Source organism: Neltuma alba, unplaced genomic scaffold (genome assembly GCF_004799145.2).
Source record: "Neltuma alba isolate B1F8T4 unplaced genomic scaffold, ASM479914v2 tig00011361_pilon, whole genome shotgun sequence".
NCBI lineage: Eukaryota > Viridiplantae > Streptophyta > Magnoliopsida > Fabales > Fabaceae > Neltuma > Neltuma alba.
This window is the reverse complement of record NW_021636058.1, coordinates 253,623-270,591: the sequence shown is the minus strand read 5'-3', so window position 1 is coordinate 270,591 and position 16,969 is coordinate 253,623. Positions and strand designations below refer to the sequence as shown.

Sequence of the window (16,969 nt, the reverse complement as noted above, 5' to 3'; positions counted from 1 at the left end):
ATAAAAAAAGGGAAATTCCCAAAAAAACCCTTGGAATATAGGAAATTCTTGATTGGGTCTTGAAATTATGCAAATGACAGAAAGGGTCAATAACCTCATTTGTCATTTGTAAAATCAAGAGGAATTGACAACTTTATCCTGACTAAGCAAAATTGAGTCGTTATTCTCTAAACAAATCTAGATAACACGTGTACTGTTCTAGTAATTACATGATTAGTTGTAATCAATAACAAGACATCTAACTATGAAAAAGTGCGTAGTTATTTTCTACCTGAATCTAGGTAACGCGTACACTATTATAGTAATTATATGATTAGTTGTAGTTAATAACAAGACATCTGACTCCGAAAAAGTGAGTAGTTGTTCTCTACACGAATTTATGTAACGCTTATACTGCTCTAGTGATTACATAATTAGTTGTAGTTAATAACAAGACACCTGACTACGAAAAAGTGAGTAGTTATTCTTTACATGAATCTAGATAACGCCTAAACTCTTATAGTGATTCCCTAAATCATTGTAGTAAATGAATACAAATGAGGGTAAAGTTATTAATTCCTCTTGATTTTATAAATGACAGAATGAGTCATTAACCCTTTTTGTCATTTACATAATTTCAGAAGCCAATCTGAAATTCCCTACGTTCCAAGAGTTTTTTTTTTGTGGGATTTTCTCAAAATAGACTTGGTTTCTAAACGTTCATGGAGTTAAAAAAACACTAAAAGTCGGGACGCAATGGCTCATGGAGTTTAAAAAACAAATTGCATGTCAAAGATGAATTGGATCAAAGATTTTTTAAAATAAAAAACGGATTAAAAATTAAAAAATTTGTTGGATATTTGTCGCACTGGGCCTCATCAACTGCATTTGTTTTTTATCGAAAAAAATTTTAATTAAAAAAAATTTAAATCAAAACTAGTCTTACTAAGTACTAACGTCAATTAAAACAGAAATTAGGCTTACAAGTTACATCTATCTTCAATTTTTATAAAGGGATTTTTCATCAAGAATTTCATCAAAAGAAGCTTGAAATTATTAAATCTCAAGTAAGAAATTCTAACAAAAATGTGTTGTTATTTACAAATATAATGTTGTCAAAAGTTATTAAAATGTTGTTACCAAACTTAATTTAAAATTTAGTAATTTCAAACTTCTTTTTATAAAATTCTTCTTTTTTATATCAACTCATCATAATATTGAACTACTCTTCAAGTAAGTCCAGGCATGAGAATCTTTTTACCGGTACTTCCTCATATTCTTAATGTTATTCCCCAGTATATACCAATTAATTTGAAATTAAATTTGATTATAAATATAAGACTTCAAATTATTTTGTATTACTTTTGACCCAAAAAAAACTGCTTTGCATCCAAGTTTGCTATTTTTTTAATTTAATTTAACTAATTTATAAACTCATATATAATTTAGTATTACATAGAGTTATTTTTGGTAGATCGGCAAAAATTTTTGATAATTAACTAATTCATCAAACTTTCTTAGTTTATCTAGATTAATTAAATAAACTCTTATATTAAAGACTAGAAGAAACATGATTACTTGAGATATTTATGCATTTAAGACTTGAAGTGCCTGTAAATCCCTAACTGAAAAATATTTATGACATTAATATTTATGCATTTAAAAATATTATTTCAAGAAAAATAACGATATTCACACATTAAAACTTAATTTAAAATATAAGAAAATTCATAAAAATATTATTTATAAGTCATAAATAACCATATGTGTTTCATAAAAAAATTACAATCTAATTTCAACTAAAAATGAGTTTAGATTTCTTTTGGCAAAGAAAAATGGAGTTTAAATTGATAAAACAGTTTTAAAATATTGTAAGTGGGATGGATATAGTAAAATTTTCTTCATTTTCATAAGTAGGAAAAGGAAAAACTCGTGACCTTGCACAAAGGGCAAAAACCATTAATCATGATCAAACACAGTTGTCATTAGGTGCGTTTGGTTATGTATAGAACCACCCTTTTCTTTTACTTTATATTTAAAAGGGTAAAAAAATGCATCTAACATTATAATTTTATTTTCAAGGTATGGCTAATACTTTAATCTTATTTTTTTTATCTAAGATCTTAATATTACTTTTAGTGCACCCAGCATACTAAAATTGAAGATGCTAGATATAACTAAAAAAAACATTGGGAAGCTAAATGTATTAGGAAAATAAGTTTAGAATGTTGATCGTATTATTAAGAAATTTAAGGTGTCGAATGCACCTAAAAAATAAGATCAGAATGATGGATAGACATCTATCTAATTTAAAATAAGATTATAATATTTATATCTACGTCTAGAACAAAATTTATTTAATTTTTTTTTTGTGGTTGTGAAATTATTATTTATTGTTATTTCAGTTAACGATGTGAAAGAAATTTGTCAAAAATATAAAGTTAAGTATTATCTAACATGTGTAATCTTTGGCAAGTTCTATAAGAAAATTATATGGGAACATAAATAATACAATTGATTCATAAGCAAAAAACCAATATGTTTGATTATAAAAATATAAAGAGCAATAGTATGACTTATTCTCTAATTTTTATTAAATATATGAGGATGCGTGTCTAAACTTATTATAGATTTCAATCCCTAATTGGAAGAAAAGCAAGCTGCACAGCTCATCACGGATTGAATAGTCAACTTCCCACTTCAATAAAGTCAAGCAATGTTTTGTTTTTTGTTTTGGGTAAGTAAGTCAAGCAATGTTTTGTCGATTTTCATATATATATATACACACACACACACATATATGCTTTAATATTTATTTTTAAAAATTAAAAAAGAAATATTTTTTAAGTATGAACTTTATATGAAAAAAATCATCAAATCAATTTGATATGAACGGATGCTTAATGATCAAAATAGACAAAAATAAATCTTCATCTTCAAAAATCACATAAATACAACTTTCGTATTCTCCTGTGTAGTCATTTTTATATATATATATATATATATATCCAAATGTGTATATATATTTATATATAATATAGGATTTATAGAAATTCATACTATTTATAAATTAAAAAAAGGCAGCTCATTCATCAAACTCCTTATAAATACCGGGCAAGTGAAAAAATAGTTTCTTTTTTTGCCAACGGAAAAATAGTTTTACAATGTTAAGACTTGAGTGCTGAGTGGAAATTTTAATAAACAAATGATTAAATAAAAGGAGGGTTAATGACTTGTCACCAAATTTCAAGGGAAGTAGTTATTCAAATAAATGATTTGATATGGGGAGGGTTAAGACTATCAACTTAAATATATTTGCTCAATAAAAGCAAGAATTTTTTTGAAACAAACTCTTTTAAGATATTGAATTTTTTTAAAAATAAAGCATGTAACAATATTTATTATTTTTAAAAAATATACATTTAATCATTTAATTTCATAACAAATTTTATTTTTTAACCGGGATAATAAATTTTACTTTAGTCTTTTAATTTTTTAGGCGCTCAATAAAAGCAAGAATTTTTTTGAAACAAACTCTTTTAAGACATTGTAATTTTTTTTAAATAAAGCATGTAACAAATATTTATTATTGTTGAAAAAATATACATTCAATCATTTAATTTCATAATAAATTTTATTTTAGTCTTTTAAATTTTTAGGCTTCATATTATTTTTTTCAATTTTTAATGTTTGTTAAAATACTGGACACGTGCCAATTGATTTGGTTTAAATTACTATAAATCTTTTATATTTACGCTCTCTTGACTTTATATTTAATTTCAAATCTATCTTTCATATTGCTCTCTCTTCCCAAATTTTCACCGTTATGATAGTTGGAAAAACCTTTTTTTTTCCTTTAAAAAAAATCCCGATCATGTCATCCTTCATTGTCACTCTAACTTGACATCATTTTTTCTCTTAGGCCCCCTTATATCAAAGGGTAAACATTGATCTTTTTTCTCTCCAATTTTTTGCATGATGTATCTAGTATTCTGATATTATTATTTTATTTATATTTATCACTGTAATTTTTAGAGTGTTTGATGCATATTCACCCTATATCAAAACCCATTCTTCTCGCATTTCTTAGGTTTAAGGTACTGTCAACATTAAATATGTGTATTTCAAATTCTGATTTGTTACGCCGTAAGAGACTAGCTTTTTCTGCTAAAAGTTAGAAACTATATAGTGTGTGTATATATATTGCTACACAAGAGAATTACACTTAGGTCATAAAGAAAGAAAATAATTACTAATAAATCATAATAACAAGTACACAGTTATCATTTATTATCCTGAAAGTATTTGTTTGCATACTACTCTGTTTGTTACCTAGTCAGGAATTCATAGCAATTTTAACATCCAAAATTCCAAATTTCATCCCAGCGCTGAGGAAGCCTAGAGCGTTTAGTCATTGTATGAGCACCAAATCAGAACGCAACTTTTCTTGCCTCTCAAAACACTACACAACAACTCCTTGTCCTTGGATTCAGTCGAAAAGGGGGTTGAACACTCATAAATGGAGTGTGTTTGATCCTAAGCTGGTCAAGGCTTTGGGGGAGGAATATTCACAACTAGTGAAAATAGAAGATTTTATTGATTGGGTCAGTCAAAATGGATTTGCTTGACATACTTTCGTGCCTGCAGGCAAAGGCCCCAATGGATCATAAGTGAACCGGACCCTTTCCTAAAATTTTGTTTTAAAAAAAAAGAAATAAGCACCACACAACACATGACATGAGATCTGCAGCTCACTGAAATTTATTTTGTTGGTGATAACAGTTTACTGAGGTTTACTGTGAAGATAAAGTTGGATATATTTATACAGCCTGTAAAACTTGGATTTGCACCGACGCAAGAATTAAGAGGCACACATCTCTGGTTGGGACCCATACCACTCAGGAGAGCCTCAAAGGGCTCTCTCTCGTTTACACCCACACACCCTTCCTGCCATTCCCCCAATCCCCCAAAGGCGCAGGCGGTGGGCGGCGTGGGATCGGATCTCGCTCCTCCAGGCATGTCTTTCTCCGGCGCCGGCGTCGGCAGTAGGTTCATGGCTTTCTCTCCCTCACCGTCAGCTCTTCACTCGCCTCATCTTTCCGGTCTTCGCTCTGCCGCCGCCTCCTCTGCTCTCCTCGAGCAAGAGAAGTATGCTCTCACTCTTTGATCTATGTGTCTGTTTTTTCCCCTTTCTCTCCAGTTTGAGTCTCGTAGGATCTGGCCTCGGTTTTCTTTGTCTTTGCTAGTTTTGAGATTTTGGGTTTTGGCTGGTGTTTGTTCGAGATCTCGGTCTCTGTGGACCTTATTGACTTTGATCCTTGTGACTTTTTTTAGCTAGGACTGTGATTTCGTACTTTTGGATGAGTTCATTTTGTTTCACCGGGCGAAAATGTTACTTGGATCGATTGATTACTAAAACTACAGTCGACTATACTATTTGGTTCCATTGCTGTGATTTTCCCCCGATTAAAGATCGCGCTTCTTGGCACTCGCTAGTTTATCGATTTTTGTTGCATGATCTAGTTGTTTATCCTTCTTCCTTACATCAGCATTCTAGCTGTTTCTCCTTCTATAGATGTGATATCTATCGTTTCGAAAACGACTGCTTGAATTTTCTGATGATGTCCGAGAAGATATTTGTTGAATAATGCAGATGGGATTGATTCAAATTTGGAGTCTGACCTGCAGTTTTATGTTACTGCTTTTAAGGATAGTTTAAGTGCCCATCAGGTGCGTTTAACAATGGGTCAAAATGTTATGCTTGAGTCCATTTGGTGTCTGGATCTTGGAATGCTACTGGCCTGCCCACCCCGGAGAATTGGTTGATCTTGTTACTTTTTTTTTTTTGAATGTAGTAGTGATAGCTTTTTTAAGTTAAGCTGTATCCATGTAACTGGCTTTATACATATTGTTCATTTATCATATGTGAGATATTGTCGTTGTCTTTCTGTGTGGTTTAAGCTTACCATGGTACTATTTCACCTATCCACATTTTGCTACCTGAGAATTTGTGTGCATCTCCTTATAGGGCATGAAATAAATGTCTGACTGTCCTTACAATGTACATTTCTTTTATTTTTCAGATATTTATCTGAGTTACTGGAAGAACGTCATCATCTTAGTCCTTTCACGGCTGTGCTTCCCCTCACCTACAGATTGTTAAGCCAAGGTCTGTTGCTTTTCTCAATATACTTGCATGCATTTACAATGAGTTTCAAGCCAATCCTTCTCTCTTCCTCACTCTTCCCAATTTTGATCGTTTCAGTCTAGCATTAAATAGCACAAATGACATATCGTGCTTATGTCCTAGCACTTGAGGCAAGAATCTTTGATTTTCTTTCAAGATGCATAGTTCAGTTTCCTACAGGGAGTTTTGGAATTCGATTTGTTTTATACACAAGGCAATGTAAATGTCCTGCATATAGGTGAATTGGGTTCCTCAATTTCAAATCTGAAAGTTATAATCTTTTTTCAAATGGAGATGATCCAGTTTGACTTAAGAGCCATAGCTTTTATGTTGTTCTATTTATACATATCATTCATGAAAAGACTTCAATGATCAAGCAAATAGAGACTAATTTTCTATCCAAAATGAAATCAGAGAGCTATATTCTTCTGCATATTACAAGTGATATTTGCTTCAGTGCTTGCTTTCATTGTTTTTACCCCCATTTAATTTGATTTCTATCTAATTTTCTATGTTCCTAGATTTGAAAAGGGCATTCTTCATTAACCTCTGAGTGCTGTATTTCTTGGGATATGGTCCATAATGCAGACAAGTGTCACCTTTTGTTTTGAGAAAAACAGAGAGATTAGCTTCTTTTCTTTCCCAGAGTTTAAGGTCTTTTAAGTGTATTTATGACTACAAGATTTATTTTCACGTGTAGATTGTATGCCAACCAAAACACCATAACTGGTTTTCATTCAGACTCTCGAGTAAAAACTAGTATTTTCTCTCTCTTCAATTTACCCTGTATATCCTTTTGACCTGTAATCGAACTAAATGATATGGACAAAGATACTTACTTGCCATGGTCTGATGGGAAAATATGGTGTTGTGAGTAGTAGTGAACAGTTGTTATATGGATATGTATGTGTGTAGGTGGATGAAGAATGTAGCATTGGATATGAAAGTGTTGTTTACAAGTCTTCATGTGGAAGATTTAAGGACACTTATATTTTGTGGGGAAAACTGACAAACAGATGATATGATGATTGACAGTTTTAATGAAGCGAGGCTAACCTTTCTAGTTTTGTTTACTTAGACTGCCTCTTTTTTCTCCCACTACCCTTTGTGAGGAGGTGGTGGTGGGTTGGGATGTGAGGTTGGATCTTCAAATATATACGTTGCTTCTTGAGCTCAGCTGGGATTTTAACGCACTTCATTAATGCTTGTTAAAGTTGGACTCTTGATCAAATAAGGAATGAACCATTGTAAATGAAAAGGCAGAGGGTAGGTAATGTTTTACTGGAGGTGCATCAATAGGTAATATGATGGATGCATTTTGAAGGATTTTTGTTACAGCAAGAATTGTGGCCCCTTAAACACCACTGCTTATCAGAGAGGGTGTGTTCTGTCTTGTGCATTTACTATGGAAATAAGTGCCATCTGTTTAGGATCTTCCTTTGACGGTCATGGTGGTATTTTCCTCTCAAGAGAGGGTGAAACCGTAGTCTGGCTGATGGTATAAGTCATTATGGCTTTATGTATAGTGCCTGACAATGAGGTATTTGTTCAGGCGTTTGACCTATCACGCTATTATGTGAGAGATGTTTTAATTACTGAATTCTTGGTCATTATGCAGGTAGTTACTTGTGTATCTTTTGCTAACCTGATTATTAGAAAAAAGTAGTTTTATTTTAGTTTATGACATTTTTTGTATATTTCTTTTTACTTTTAGCAGGGTGACAATTGACTGCATCTATTTCTTCCATCCTTGATTACATCCATTCAAAGCTAAAATTTATATTATAGGGGAAGCATTAATTTTTTACTGACTCAGCAAACATCCGTGTTGTCTATCGATTATGTGGTGACTGCTAACTTGTTAACAACTGCTGACTGGTACATCTTGAAAATTGACATTTTTGGAGCAGAAATTTTGCGTGTAACCACTCTGTTGGGGAATGCATCAGTTTTAGGTCAAAGTGGGCTTGAACATGGTAGCCCCCTGGCTTCTGGAGGATTATTTTCAAATGGAGGTGCCGATATGAATGGATGTGCATCACGATTTCAATCAGAAGTACGGATACTAACCATTAACATTAACTTCTTTTCCGTCTAATACTGTATTTTAGAAGCATTTCTGACAATTTTTACATTTCATGCTAACTCATAACATGTGTTCAGGTGCTTACAGGTTTAAATGTTGTTAGTGGCAGGTAGTGCTAAGCTAACTTAATCAAGTTCTGACAATCATTAATAGCTTAGCTTCTGATACCGGAATCCTGCTAAGGGTTCTGGCTTTTGTCTTCTTTTGGACTTGAGATATACTAGATTGGATGTAAATGATTGACAACCCTTAAATTTTGTGACCACTATAACTACTGTAAAATAACAAATGTAAATGAAATGTAATGCAATGTGTCAGCTGTGGAAACATGTGCGTATTAAGATGGGAATCTTGTTTAATGCGGTTTTGTTTTATTTTATTTATTTTTTATTTTCTTTTTCTTATTGGTGTAGCGCTCACACTAGTATTTTGATTATTTGGCCCCCATCTTATCATAGGAGTATAATTGTCTAATTCTCCAAATTAGAGGTAATGAGGTATTGACTGAGTTGCCGGAATAGGTTGAACACTGCCCTAATGTCAGCATGATCCTAGTGCAGTGATAGTTTCATATCTGATCTAACATATTATTTCCAATTATCTTTATTTTTAAAAGGGATCCTTGAATATCAGGGTCTCCAATTGTGCTTGCAAATGGCAACATACTAACATACTAAGTACATATTCTGTGCATGTTGTGATTGTTGAGTGCTACTTCTATTTTTGTGCTTATGTTTTGTTTCTCTCACCGTTTTTAACATCTTTTGAGCAGCTTTTTACTAATTGTCGATCTTCTTGGGGATCTCTCGGTGGTCTCTGATACAATAGTAAATTTAATCTTATCATATGCATTCCATATGATAGAAGCACTTTATCTTTTATTGTTGTGTTTAACATTGAGTTTGAAATATGCAGGTCCCAGGCTTGTTACAGTCATCATCAGCTCAAAATTGGCTTAGTTCACAAAGTAGCTCATCTGGTCTTATTGTTAAAAGGACAATCAGAGTTGAGATACCTGTGGAAAAGTATCCTCATGTATGGGTGAACATCTGTCTATACAACTGTCTATCCTTTTAAAAGTCTATTCTTTTCTGTATCTGGTGTTGACTTGAATTTATTGCAGTATAACTTTGTTGGCCGACTCCTAGGCCCAAGGGGGAACTCGCTGAAGCGTGTAGAGGCTAATACAGAGTGTCGAGTTTTGATCAGAGGACGTGGTAGCATTAAGGATCCAGCTAGAGTAAGGATGAATGTTCACTATGTCATAAATGTACCATGATCTATTAGCGAGTCATCTGCACCCATAGAAAAATATTGTAATGTTGAGAGCAGACGAGAATATATCTTACTGCCATATAGTATATATGTTTATCTAACTGAAGTGTTCAGTTAACACCAGGGATTGATGTACTTGTGATGTCCTGGGATTCATGTGCTTCCTGGTGTGCATATCTTGTTCCTTTTTTATTATTATTTTTTGAATTTTTCAATCATTATGACTTGGTTTATCAACCTGTCTTATCTTGATGGTTGCGAAATATATGCTCGCAGCTTTTGCCCCTTCACATGCTCTGGTGTCCAAAAAACCTGTTAAGCCAAACATATTAACCCACACCCTTTAATATTTTAATATGTTTCAGTTGGTTAATTAGGTTGTTCTGTTAGAACATTTTTATTTCAGTTAGGTCTGGAGATCACTGGCAGAAAAAAGGGTCTGCAGATCACAAGCTTGAGTTGTATTAATTATATTTTGCAGGAAGAAATGATGAGAGGGAAACCTGGGTATGAGCATCTGAATGAACCTCTGCATATTCTAGTTGAGGCAGAATTACCCGTTGAAATAATAGATGCTCGCCTGATGCAGGCCCGTGAAATACTTGAGGATTTGCTTAAGCCTGTGGTACCTACACCTGTCCTTTGTTTAAAGAAAAAATTAATCAATATTAGCAGGGTTACCCATCCTTTCAGGGGATAATGTTTGTAGTAAATACTTTAATTTTTTTTCCCATTTCAGGATGAATCTCATGATTTTTACAAGAAACAGCAGCTTCGGGAATTGGCGATGCTCAATGGCACGCTTCGTGAGGAAGGTTCTCCTATGTCTGGGTCTGTATCACCATTCCACAACAGCCTTGGCATGAAGAGAGCTAAGACCAGGGGGTAATTCAATCAAGGATGAGAGGCTTTGGGAGCTTATAAGTTAATTTCTGCAAGTAAATAACACTTGCCGAGTCACAGGTGTTGCTGTGTCAACCAGTGCTCTGAACCACCGTCGGGGCACTGGCAACATAGCGCCAGTTCTAGCTTGTTTCTATGTGCTTTGTGTTTATATTCTGTTTGGGGGAAAGTTTAAAAATGTTAGCACGTAGGAAAGGTCCAAATGAGTTTGGGGTTTTCCGTTTATTTTTATTGTGTCACTTAGCAGTTTGGTTGGATATCTAATCCAGCCTGTCTATATAATATATTAGGTTATCTACTAGACTTGCTATGGCAGTTTTGGTATGTTGGTGGAATTCTTTGTGAGGAACGTGATGTGTATGGTTTGTACCAAAAACATGAGGCAGATAATGATCCTACCCTAATGCGTGATGTATGGGTGACATTTTGTAATATGGAATGTAGATTATAGATTTGTGAAATGTATTCTTTGTTCATGGTAAAGCTTTTTCTCCCTTTACTATATCTATGTATAGTACTTGCTGCTAGTTCTTATAGATTATTACTGTTGTACATTTTCTGGGCCAATGGTTGAGTGCCTTCTCATCTCATTCTCTGAAAGAAAACTTATCATCAGGATTTGTTGGGTCGTTTGATCGAATTATGCTGACATTGGAATGCAGATAAATCTCTTGTGACCATTTGTGATATCACTTTGTCATAATTGAGCAATAATAATGGTCATATTTAATCTCCCACATTTGACAATATTAATGGATCCAGACAGGGAAAAGAACTTTCATCACATAATCTCTATGGGCTATTGGCACGTGGCTAAACAAGGGAATAATGTGCTTTAAAACCGAAATATAGTCAGAAAATAGTGTTTTGAAATGGCATGTTATAATCCAGTGGATTAGACACAGCTGATCGGTGGACGTTGCACTTGACTTCTTCACAAGTATATCCTTTGCTTTTGAACTTTGAAGAGCCAAATCCTGTTAGTTTACACAATTAATAAGCCCAAATGTTATTGCCACCAGTGCCCTCTAGTGGTTGAACATAACTTATATCCTCCACACAATAAGAGAAAGATTAGAGAAGAGAGTGGATCTTTCTTTTTCTTCTCCTTTTCTTCTTTTAGTTCAGGTCCCTTTCAAACAGTTGCCACAGCTGCCCAATCTTGTTGGAGAAAAAGTAGTAGAATCCACAAGTTAAGTGTGAGGTTTTCAATTCCAATCTTTTACAGGTACAGTAGGTGCATGAGTTATACCCCCCCCCCCCACCCCCCCAAACAAAAAAGGTCACCGTGAAAGAGACGTTTTGAGTTTCATTATGCATCCGATGAGTTTCATTAATTACTTGGCACAAGCTATGCTCAACATAATGCAATACCACCCCTGAAGTCTATAGAACCAGAGAGAGCGTTCAAGAAGCCAACCAACTTGATATGGTAACATTTTAAAGAGGTAGTTCGTTTACAGCCATCTTTTAACATGAACATGCGTTCTTACACTTCAGATTATCTACATGCTTGGGGAATGAAGACTTCATTTCTTTTTGTTCCTTTTTCCCAAAGGAAAAAAAAAAAATCAGTGTAGCCACTTGGATTTTTTATTGCAACTGAAAAACCAAAAAGCCCTTTCTGAAGGAAGTTGCTTGGGCTGACACACTTTGCAACCATTAACACTAAATGCGGAGCCAATACGTTTAGATTACATAGTACAGACTCATTTGTCTTCTTCATTGTCTTCCTCATCTTCAACTTCATCAATCCCAACCCAACGGGTAAATGCAAAAAGAAATTCCTTGAAGCTCACCATTCCATTATTATCCCAGTCCATCTCTTCTGCAGAATTTTGCAAAGATCAGAAAAATTAATTAGTTGGCAGTGAATAATGCTTTTAAATACAAGTAAAGTAAAACCATGAATTTTGACATGTTTGCGTAGTTTATTCAAGACTATCTTCAAGTTTGCCAAAGAATCTTTCTTTCAACTCAAGACAGAGAAGTAAAATAATACTGCGAGCATGTAAGAAACTTGTATGTTCATTGTTTAGCTGCATAAAAAACTAAGTACTACCTCCTTTCCTTAATATAAGATTTCTTTTGACTTTTATTTTGTTCTTAAATATAAGACACCAATCCACTTTGTTTCTCATATTTGTATATTTTTTCCCAAGGTAGTCCTTTTCATAATAGTAGTTGTAGCCAATACACTTGATTAGCAAGAATATTTTATGAAAGACAACATCTATTTATTACAAATAACTAATTTAACTTATTTCCTTAATCTCCTCAAATTAGTTAACTAACTCTTATATTTAGGACCGGAGCCAAAGGTAGTATTTTCTAACCCTTCAATAACTCAGAATTGATGCATGACCAAGGGATAAACTAGGTCTAGCTGGTTTTACTTTCACGTTAACGCTTGTATGTTTTGAAGCGTAGAAATATATCAGATACACAGGCAGCCATTCTAGATGTTTCCGTAAGGATTTTGAGGTACTAATACTGCCAAGTACCTAGACCTATAAATGTTTCCTCTTCAGATGTTTGACAATGTGTCTTATAATCTTAGCTTGATGACTTATAGCATAAGAAATTCTTAGTCAGTTATCAACCGACAGGCTCTTTCGTTCTGGCACAAGAATATGAATCCTCCACAGCACTATCATATGATGCATGAGAGATTTACACAACAACACAACTATGTACACGTTTGCCTTGGTTATAAAGGTAAGACCTTAATACACTTTATCTCACAACTTCATCATTCTTTTCCCAAATAATCCTATTTATTGCACATACTAAAGGGAGTCTTTATCAATGAGGGTAATTTCCAATGTCAATGATCAAAAAAGGTATTTAAGAAAATGAACACACATTTATTACAAATAACTAACTTAACTAATACTTTTAATCTTTGTAAATTAGTTGTTTAACTCCTATATTTAGGATAAGAGGGAGTAAGATTTTTGTTTGGTATTAATAGAAATTTTGGTTTACACATGAAAGCACACACGAAGAGACTGGAAAAGCTAACCAAATCTTCTCATGGCTATTCTTCCAGATGAACGCTCTCCTGATGTAGTTTCATTTATAGCTTCGACCATCTCATTTCTGCTGACATAGCCATCCTTATTTTTGTCCAAGAATACAAATGTATCGACCAAAGTCTCAAATGTAGCCTCCAGATTCGGCATCCCAATTCGCGATTTCTAGAGTAAGTCATGGGGTCCAAAGATGAAAAGTAGTAAAACATGTAATTTCACAGCTTGTGATTACCATCCAAAAGGAGAACAAGGAAACCTAATATGACATCATCCATTTATATGTGCTCTAAATTCAGATTTCATTGCTAAAGATTTCTAAGCTCATAACAACTATACCTAGCCAACGATATTTTCTGTTCCACAAGTTTAGGAGATTATTAGATCACTCTATGCAAAATAACATGCATATAAAACTTCAGGTATCTTCCTACCCACAAAGCGCACACACACACAAACAGATATCTACCTTCTATAGGATAATGTCATGATGAGAAATAAGTTGTTTCGAAAAAAGGCATGAGCCAGAAAGAAGGTAAATACCAGAAAATTTTCCCAGCACAAATGGAAATGAAAGTGTTCCTCATGCTGAAATATGCAACATAATTATAATAAATACATGGAACGTGTCATGCAAAACCTGGCATGTACTTACATTTACCAAAAAGTTTTTTTTTTTTTTAAAGAAAGTTGCAACACGTAGATAGCAGCAACAGATGGCGGAGTTAAGAAACTTAAATAGAATAAATAATTTGTTATGGATACGGTTCTAAGGGCAACTGGATCATCCTTGAAGAGGTAGACAAGGCAGAGAAGCACAATAAACTCATTGAACTTCATTCCCATATCATCATTAATGTCACATGCTTCAAAAAGATCCTTGATCTCCTCCTCGGTGAAAGAAATATCCAACTTATTGAAGCATTTTTTCAGCTCTTCTTGATCAATTACCCCATTTGAGTCCTCATCTATTCAAAAAGCCATAAACACACACATGTTAGCTACTATAAAAGGATCAATTGAGCATTTTTCTCTGTGCGCGCGCGCTGGTGATACAACCATTGAATTAGTGAATGTTTTCAGCACTGTCAAAGCCTTAGGCTATGTATAATAAATCGAAGTTCAAGATACAAGAGCAAGCACAGATTAGAAGTTTTGGTATGTTCTGCTGTCCAAGTGTAACCCAATAAAAATATGGAAACTTTCATATAATCTGTCCATGACTCGGGCATATACTTTCACAGTGATATACTGTATCTATAACATGCTCCTGCTAGAAGATATTCCCAGCTGATATATTATATCTAACTAACTGTTTAGCAAAAGCATAAACATGAAGTGGAGACCTACCAAATTGCTCAAATATGGATTTGCATTTTCTTAGATTCTCATCAATTTTTGGGAACTTCAAGATTATAGTGTTGAATGATCTCATGGAACTTCCTCGAGATGCCCTCCGCTGCATGACTTCAACCATTTTAGCTTCGACCTTGGTTTCTGGCAACCAAACCCTTCTTGATGCCTCTTCTGTTCCTAATACACCACCCATTGCCGATCAGCAAAACAAGCAAGGCTTCAGGCAAGATCCTTAGGTACCTGGGTCAACACATATAAGAAAATATTTATTACACAACATAGATATGATGAAGCAGGAAATTGCACTACTTATAGGTATGACTAATCTATACCAGAATTTAAGAAACATGGACCCTTGACCTGACAGCGATTGTGAAACCAAAAACACCTTTAAAACTCAGATTTCTAAGGATGTAAAGTGGTGATAACAATTGGAAAGCTGAACATTAATAAAAAAATCAACCCATAAGCTCAATATTGAGAGAAAATCACATTCGGTGTTGTAGGTAATATCATAAAGCTTTAGGCCCTCGAGAACCTATCAAGTGTCTCTCTCTCTCTCTCTACAGTCTGCTTTAGTGCAAACCTGTTAGCTTCCAGCAAGCACACTAAGTGCTGAGTCTAATCAAAATGTGAAGCCAATCAACCATGAACTCTTAAATTCCTAGATGCTTTCTAAGAGCTTTTAATATATCAGTTTTCCACTTCTCAACCTCTCAGCTTTTCCATAGCACTCGACGGTTCAGTGGACCAAAAACATCACCATTCAACGGTACGGACAGCTAATTTAGGGATTCACGTATCCTTTTTTTTACTGTATTATTAAGAGAAACGATGCTTTTTCCCCGGAAAGGAGAGAGACGTGCTATATGTTGATGTAGCTGACGACATAACCTTCACCATATCAGAATCAAATGCAATAATGAATAATAGATATTGAATGCAAACACGGCCGATCCCTCAAATTTGTTCTTTTTTTATAACAAGAAAAACATTGCATGAAATCCTAACTGGCCCACAGTAACATCAATTTCATAAGCGAAAAAAACAGGGAGAAAGACATGAGAATTCAAACTTTACCAAGAAGAAGAAGAAGAAGAAACGAAAAAGTATGAGGGGGGGGGGGAGAGAGAAGCAGGATTTGAGCAAGCTCCTGAGAATGAAAACTGAACCCGATAGGCAGCAGCAACAGCAGACAGATATCGAAGATATATTTTCAGATATACCCAAAAAGAATCAAGACAAAAAAACGGGTATGTGGGGAAAAAATTGGGCTTGTGCTGGTGGAGATTGCAGAGAATGGAATCGGTGGGATGAAGATTGGAAATGAAATGAAAATGGCTAAGTTAGGAAAGCGAGGGGTTATTTGTTAATTAGAAGAGTCAAGGCTTCATCTTCATGTGTGTCAAGCTAAGTTTGTGTTGTGCCCACCACGTATTGTTCTGCGCTCGGTCTAAGCGCAATATCATCTGCCTTACACTTATAATATTGCGCCACCAAGAAGCAACCCCTGAACCCACACCAATAAGAAATTAATTTATAATTCCATTCCGCGGCCGCCATCTTCCTTCTTCCCTCTCCTTTTTCCAAAGCCTTAATCTTGTCATTGCCCAAGAAACAAAACTCAATTTCGATGCTCACTCCAGTTCATCCAAATGGCAATATTACGTAAGACCAAAAAATTAGTTAAAACAGGTTGAAGTCTGTAACAAATAGTATATTTTTTCCAAATATATTCTTATTGATTGAAATGCTTAGATCAAATTTTTTATACTCATTATGTCAAATTTTTCAATCAAATATAACCATGTATCTGATTTTTGAAATATTATCATTCAATTATAAACCCACACAGTTAAAACAAAACACATAACCATATATGATTAGAGAACTTGACTTAATGAATATAAGAAATTTGAGTTAAATATTTTCTGAAAAAGTAATACTCTTCTAAGCCTATTTATAAACCAGGGAGAAAAGATTTTAATCCTCATATTGAGATATTAATCCTCATATTAAAATCTTTTCTAATAATTTTGCATTTATGACATGGGAAATACGAGTAAAATTATTCGTTGTTAGTGATGGGGTCCTCATAGTGAGATTCAAAAGGTTGGGGTGTGTGTACACACACAGGGGAAAGTGATTCAT

The 16,969-nt window shown here is 34.0% G+C and overlaps 2 protein-coding genes across 3 annotated transcripts; one reads left to right on the top strand and one right to left on the bottom strand.

The window, feature by feature from the left end:
- The first annotated feature begins 4,850 nt into the window (after positions 1 to 4,850).
- On the top strand, positions 4,851 to 10,913 carry LOC114712443 (KH domain-containing protein At5g56140). 2 transcript variants are annotated; one of them, XM_028896981.1, is made up of 7 exons: positions 4,851 to 5,127; positions 6,063 to 6,148; positions 8,077 to 8,222; positions 9,168 to 9,287; positions 9,376 to 9,492; positions 10,009 to 10,152; positions 10,267 to 10,913. In XM_028896981.1, the coding sequence occupies exons 1-7, from the start codon at positions 4,997 to 4,999 to the stop codon at positions 10,414 to 10,416; spliced, it is 894 nt and encodes a 297-aa protein (XP_028752814.1). In that variant the 5' UTR covers positions 4,851 to 4,996; the 3' UTR covers positions 10,417 to 10,913. The 2 variants fall into 2 exon arrangements, with proteins under 2 accessions (XP_028752814.1, XP_028752813.1); XM_028896980.1 differs by having other exon boundaries at positions 9,168 to 9,293.
- Positions 10,914 to 11,836: 923 nt separating this feature from the next.
- On the bottom strand, positions 11,837 to 16,278 carry LOC114712444 (probable calcium-binding protein CML21). Its single transcript, XM_028896982.1, has 5 exons — positions 15,899 to 16,278; positions 14,813 to 15,058; positions 14,228 to 14,430; positions 13,456 to 13,630; positions 11,837 to 12,258 (listed from the first exon to the last, which is right to left on the bottom strand). Exons 2-5 carry the CDS (start codon positions 15,009 to 15,011, stop codon positions 12,140 to 12,142), a joined length of 696 nt encoding a protein of 231 aa, XP_028752815.1. The 5' UTR covers positions 15,012 to 15,058; positions 15,899 to 16,278; the 3' UTR covers positions 11,837 to 12,139.
- Positions 16,279 to 16,969: the final 691 nt, after the last annotated feature.

Bases quoted from the DNA above. Each gene is read 5' to 3' on its own strand.
- LOC114712444 (XM_028896982.1), bottom strand. From the start codon at position 15,011: ATGGGTGGTGTATTAGGAACAGAAGAGGCATCAAGAAGGGTTTGGTTG. The intron at 14,431-14,812 runs GTAGGTCTCCAC...CTTTTTGAATAG, and splicing joins ATCCATATTTGAGCAATTTG to ATGAGGACTCAAATGGGGTA. The intron at 12,259-13,455 runs GTTAGCTTTTCC...AAAATTCTGCAG, and splicing joins AATAGCCATGAGAAGATTTG to AAGAGATGGACTGGGATAAT.
- LOC114712443 (XM_028896980.1), top strand. From the start codon at position 4,997: ATGTCTTTCTCCGGCGCCGGCGTCGGCAGTAGGTTCATGGCTTTCTCT. The intron at 6,149-8,076 runs GTCTGTTGCTTT...TTTTTGGAGCAG, and splicing joins CTACAGATTGTTAAGCCAAG to AAATTTTGCGTGTAACCACT. The intron at 9,493-10,008 runs GTAAGGATGAAT...TATATTTTGCAG, and splicing joins GCATTAAGGATCCAGCTAGA to GAAGAAATGATGAGAGGGAA.